Consider the following 6,671-nt stretch of genomic DNA (forward strand, 5'->3'; position numbering starts at 1 on the left):
CACCAGTCGGGCCGGCTGGAGCCCACGGCTGCAGCCGCGGCGGGGAGGGGAGCGACACTGGTTGCCTACCTCCGGGAGCATCGTCGCGGGCCTCCGCGCGGGTCCAGCGGCCGGAGGCGGGCAGGAGCGGCGGGAGCACGCCCGCCAGGCGGAGCGCGGCGGCGCCCTCCCCTCCCCCCGCCTACCCCCGCGGCGGGGGCAGCGTCGCTGTGGTTGGCCCGGGGCCTGGAGCATCCGCCAATGGTGCGTGGGCTTTCCCTCCCACCCGCACCCCGGCGGCGACCGTGGTGTAGTGCCTCTGGTCAGTGAGGGGCGCGAGAAAGGCCGTGGTTATGTATCGGTGCCGGTTGGAAAGAAAGAAAATACGACTGGAAATTTAGCAGTAAAAGACAATGCAAACAATTTATTGTTCACAGAAACAAAAATACAAATCTCAGTTCTATAACATAATTAAAGGATATTTATTTTGTTGCCTCCACAAAAAATATCTAAGCTCAACCACTTTTAGTACAATTAAATAAATAAAATAACTCTCATGGTTTGTACTTCAATAGACACATATACACATGATACACAGTTACACAACATACACAACATCATTATAAAAAAGAAAACTGCTCTACTCACATTCATTTGCCTTCAGGACATCAATAAGAACATTTAAGAAAACATCTAGACTTAAAGAAAGCTTCAGTTACATACCTCCCAATCTACAATGATATGTTTTGAAAACTGAATGACATTTGGTGATTGAAATAAAAAATTCTAAAGTAGAAAGATTATGAATTGTAATAATGAACTGGTTGGTCTGCATCTAAAACCTCCTACAACACAATAAATGCAGCAATATCAGGACTGTCCATTAAAAAGGGGAACAGACCAATTAATCCATTCACATGTCATGGAAACATTAGAACATAAGAATCAGACTTGATAGGAGCCTAGAGATTCTTTGATCAAGTAAGGATTATTGGCTTGCAATTTCCTGTGGAATAGAAAAGAAGAAAAGCGGTAAAGAGAAAAAAGCCACCGAGGGCCGGAAACTCTAAGACTGCTAGAAGAGCAGAAACAAGAAGAATTTTTTATTGATAGGACCTGATATTAGAGGCGCATTAATAAACAGACCACATATATTCAGATAGCGAAGTTTGCGATTGTACTTCACAGGCTGCTGTCAGCTAGGCTGAAGCATTAACGTTTGATCTGATGATCTGATATCACAACAATCAAGTCTTATTAAATTTTGCAACATATCCAGTTGAGAGAGTTAATGTCTTTTTGTCACAATAGTTTTGCATAATTTAATAAAAAATACCTTAACTACAATTCGGGAGGAAAGTGGAATTGAGCACACTACACATTCTGTCTCTGTTCTAAAACAGACTGCATGGGATATTGCTATAAGAATAATTCTATATATGCATAAACCACGGTCAAAATTTTTTGTTTGAGGCAAGTAATCTAGTCTAGAAGGCTCATACATTTAACAGAGAAGGCATGGATTACTTCCATTGATTTAGAAAATGATATGACCTAAAGCGCAGTTGATTACATTTCCACCGCTGATTAAATTCAGCCAAATAGCTCATAGCAATTTGCACAACGGTAATTACCTCCTAAGTGATGAGACCTATGTGAACTGCAGGTCCAAATCTCAGGATGAACACAGAGTTTTTTTTTATGATAGGTAGTATAATCAGTCATGAAGCTACAAATACAGGGGTAAAGTAGAATAGGTGTTTTAAAATTGAGAACATTATTCGTATTGGAATAATTCAGCTTCGTAAACAGAAACATTTCCAAAAGTTTGTCGCCACAGTCTGAATGCCATATACAAAATAAAACTGGAAATAAATCCCAAAACATAAACAGCTTTTTGGGATTAATTTATTATTCTTTTCTTCAACTCTGAATCATACTGAGAGGTTACCTACAGAGCATAGGCTCAGATTTAACAAATGATTTGCTGTTACAAAAATAGACATAAAGTATAAATTACAACACTGATAAATTGAATTCACATTGTCTGAATTTGAACAGAAAATAAATGCAGTTCATGAAATTGATTCCCTGACATTAAGGAGCCCCCAAAGCAAATCACAGGCCTAATGCAGATTTATAATAAGGAAAATCAAAAGATGACTATAACAGACACTCATGAATGACAACATGACAAAATTCACAATTCATATTTCAAGATCTGTAGGGAAGCGTCTGACGAACCCGTGGATTACTGTTAAAAGCTAACACACAAATGAGGAGAGTTTGGCACAACAGTTCTATCACGGCAAATCTAACAAAACATACACTGAACACTATTGGTATGTCTTTAAACAAAAGCTTTTTCAAAGTACTGCAAGACAACAAAGAACAATGTCAAGTTGAAACGATTACTAATAAAACTGATTTCCTGAAGCTATTGGATTAGCCAGCCTAACTCTATTTTCAACAGCACCAACAACCTAAACATTAAAAATACAAAAAAATATACTTTTAAAAAATAACAATACCATTACAATTCTATGAGCCACACCATCTAGGCAAACTCAGGCAAGAAATCTAACTGAAGGCAACATTTAACCAATAAAACATATATTGTAGCTTAATAAAGTTTTTACAAAATAGAAACATTTCATAAGCAATAATCCACTTTTATAATTAACTGACAGATCTGCGATGACCAAGCTCTGAGTCAGGGGAATCAAATATTCATATGAATCTGTGACTAGTTCAAAACACAACTAATAATGAATTTCATGTCATAACCAATAATATAAAACTCATTTTTTTTACTGTACCATACACCACCGGGGTAGCTTCAAAGTCAGGATCAGAGCTACACAGCATATTCATACAAAAAGTGTACAAAAAGTACCATCGCACTGATCCCTTATTAAATTGATACCCATTTAGATTACTTTTTATTAATGAACACCATCGAAATGTCACTAAACTCTAAGATTCAAATCGTAAAAGCCATTAAATGTGTCACATAAATGATTGTCAACTCTCACCTTTTTCAGGCCTTGTTGAGCTAAATATATTTTTTTGTTTTGAGAACCTTGTCATAAAAATGTCTACCAACTTTAATAAATTATTCAAAGCAAAACTAGTGTTCATCTTGAAACTCTTTGATACACATGATTGTTTCTAAAAGAGAGTTTCAATAGAATCACAGTAACAATAAAACTTGCTTGGAAGCTGCTCTTTGGTTCCAAACCACACTATGAAGAGTGGCACATTTATCTTCTTACAGGCTTCATACAAAAATAGTTTCTTAGTCGGTGCAGACTGCTACTGACCCACCAACACCACAGATCATAAATTGAATTCAACATTGAGTCATTATTACACAGGTAAATCAACATACAGTAAAAGCTTCGGGAATGAGAATACGAAATGCTTCCTGTCTGAGGTAGCTCCACACAGGTAAGGAATATACACAAAAAATGACTCTTAGCAAATGCTATCATATAGACTAGAGAACAGTTTTAAATTCGGAATTTTCTTTCCATACCATAATTTTACAAATATCAGAGAAAAAAGGCCAAGTACAGTTTTAAAGTTCAAACAGACATGTAAAACACTTAATATAACTCATTTATATAACACAATTACATACATTATCACTTATCACACATTTAAAAAGTAAAGCAAAACCATCTGATACGCAGAGAGATATGATTAAATGAATAATCCGCTAAACAATCTCAAATACATTAAGTTAATACATAACAACAAAATATTAATAAGGGCATGAAAGCCCCAGCCTGAATGTTGAGTCTTAGCTTACGTACACATGTAAACATCGTAGGCACCTATGATACCTATAATACAATAGCATTATGACAAAAAAATTGCTATCTACTTTGGTATGGTTTCCACATCAAGCGTTCTTCCTCTTTTCAGTTACAATGGCATAGCATACAGGAACCAAAATGGACTCTACAGGAACTGAAAAGGACTTGTTCTTTGGAGTTTGCACAAATTTATATCACTTAAAACACTCAAAAACAATATAAGCTCCACAATTTCAAGGTACAAGAGGGTCGTAAGTCTCAGGGCTTCAGTCATTTTTCACAATATTCAGACAGTAGGGTTTCATACAAAGGGATTGAATTAGATCGATGGGGGGAGAGGCAGGGTAACAAATATGTAACAACAACAATAAATAACAACTTAGGTGGAAGCACATGACCAGCCGAGGCTGTTAACACCAGATAAAATGACCTCGATTATTGAGTTGAATACTGTTTGTCCTCACAGTTCAGGGAAAACATCCCATTATGGCACTGATCAAAAGTTCACTTTGTTTTGAATGTCATAGGTGGTGGTCACCTCTGAAAAATGATAATTTGTTTCCTATTTTTAGCGCTGCCCCGCCATTCTCAAGACACACTGCAGAAATTTTGTTTCGAAGTAAATCAGCTTGAGATGTACTTCACAGTAAGAAAGTTGGTAAAGCAATATTTTACAGAGTTCTGACAAAGTATGAAAATAATTTTAAGTTTTGAAAACAAAAGTTTCTACAGTGTTTGTATATCTGGCAACCCCTCCTCTACTTTTCAAACATTATCATAAGATAACAAGGTATATGTTACCTAGTAGTTTTTAACCTGCAACAGTACAAATCCAGATACACTTTACCTATACAGTAACCAATATAGAGGAGCTTCAGATATACGAATTCTTTCATCAGTTGTAACACTAAATGTGCAAGCTGGCTAGTTTTTCTCCATGTCTTTTAAAACTAATATCACTTTTTAAAAAAATTCTCTTTCTTTCAGAAAAGAATTAAATTGAGTTTTTCCCAAGAATGGTTTGCCACTCACTTCATATTTGTAATCTTAAGGAAGACAAGAAATATTTTGGTAATATAATAACACCTAAAGCCAGCTTATACAGTTCAGTGCTGCAGACCTTCCAACTACTGCATTCAGAAAAAGGTAGACACTTCACATTTTTTTGCAAACCTGCAGCGACAATCATTTTGAGAAAAACCATCAGCGCATACCAATGGTCTGAATGCAGAGTGGGTAGTAGTTCTCAGCGGAACACTTGTCGTCAGCGAATCAACGTTGATATGTAAAGTATTTTGTATAAAGTAACGAAAATGTTCCGCCGTCGACCACACCCAGAGAAGGTCCTTTCAAACAGACGGCATACGAACCCAGGCAAACCTTCAACGCCAAGGCACGAGCACCAAGCGCAGTCAGCGCAGTCACTCTGTGATGTTACTCGGTGAAAGATCCACAGCTATACCAGCATCAACTCCTGATATTTTCTAATGTCCGCAGTGACTCTCAACACCCCTTTGTTCGTTGCAATCTTTTTGCCTTGCGCGCGGAGCGTTTGCCTGGGGAAGCGCGCCCCCGCGTCCGCCTCTCACACCGGGGCCGCTTTCTGTTTTCAGGCAGCAGCGACGTCCCCAGCTGTGCGAGGCGACGCGGGGTCGCGCTATACCAGGGCCCCGCGGTCTGGCTGGAAGGGACGAGGCGGGGGTCCATACGGATGGCAGATAAAAAAGACCAGAGAGAATCCGATAAGTAACACGCAAAAGATTTCGAGCTAAAAGGATTTTGTCAGAATTACTGTGCTGGGAAGTCAAACGTTGGCTCTACATTCAAAATAACTCAGTGACTAAATGTACAACCCGTTATAATCAAATTGAATAAATTCAAGTTTAGTAAAAGAAAATTTTGTTCCCAACTACTTGTGTTGTCAAGTATAAAACAGCAGTGACTGAGAATAAATTGTACTTTTTAAATGTAATCTTTGCATCCGAGCTGGTACAATGAGCTGCCACATAAAACGTTCTCCAACTAGTCAGACGTAAATGACAATGTGCTTTAAAACGCAACAGTTTCTGAGAGTGAGGACTCTTCCCCTTACACATTGCGCGAGAAGTCATACCAAGTCTCTCTGGCCGAGCCCCGATGGGTCCCCCGCCCCGCACAACCCCCGCCCGCGCCGCAGGGCCCCGGCCGCGGGGCAGCGCTAGGTCCCTACGGTGCGGAGGCACGTCGTATGACGCGAACCTCCGCGGGCGTCCGGCGCCCGGTGTCTAGAAGAGCAGGAAGGACACGCGAGTGCGCCGGGCATCGCCCTTGGCCCTCCGGCCCATCCCGAACTGTCACATGGAGGGGTCCGAGCCGCCAGACCCCCCACCCTTACCCTCGCCGCCCGCGCCGGACCCCACCCCCTCATCTTCACGGTACGGGGAGCCGGACGAACCATGGGCGGACAGCCCGCGGAAGTCCAGGTTATACTGCAACACACGGAGAGAGGCGTGAGCGGAGAAAGTGGCGAAAAATAATAATTTAAGACAAGAAGAAAATTTTGTTTGTATTAGTACGCCCGAATTCTCAATCGTTTCGTTTCGAATGGATCAGAATCCTCCCTCTGCTTTACCATTCCGACTCATTCCAACCTAATGGGAACGGAACGATTGAGAATTCGGGCACACTCTTGGTGGGGTGACTGGCACCCTTGACTTTGTTAGCGAATTTCATTTTAGTAAAAAAATAAAAACAAACAAACAACAAAAACAAACACTTGAAAATAAGAGTAGAGGAGACAGTACAATGTTAGAGTTCCATGCTGAAAGGACCTGTAAGTCGGGAGAAATCATCAGAGTATGAGTCATTGCAACACATCCATGCAGTTACTGT

The 6,671-nt window shown here is 40.1% G+C and overlaps 1 protein-coding gene across 1 annotated transcript in view; it reads right to left on the bottom strand.

Annotated features, from left to right (window-relative positions):
- Positions 1 to 375: 375 nt before the first annotated feature.
- Positions 376 to 6,671, bottom strand: part of LOC113215044 (alpha-catulin) — a 70,219-nt gene continuing 63,923 nt past the window's right edge. The window contains exon 9 of the mRNA XM_052266997.1: positions 376 to 6,268. Coding sequence (XP_052122957.1) covers positions 6,134 to 6,268 — 135 coding nt within the window. The 3' untranslated portion in view covers positions 376 to 6,133. The remainder of the gene's footprint in view (positions 6,269 to 6,671) is intronic.

Source organism: Frankliniella occidentalis, unplaced genomic scaffold, assembly GCF_000697945.3.
Source record: "Frankliniella occidentalis isolate FOCC.00 unplaced genomic scaffold, Focc_3.1 Scaffold45, whole genome shotgun sequence".
Classification (NCBI taxonomy): Eukaryota; Metazoa; Arthropoda; class Insecta; order Thysanoptera; family Thripidae; genus Frankliniella; species Frankliniella occidentalis.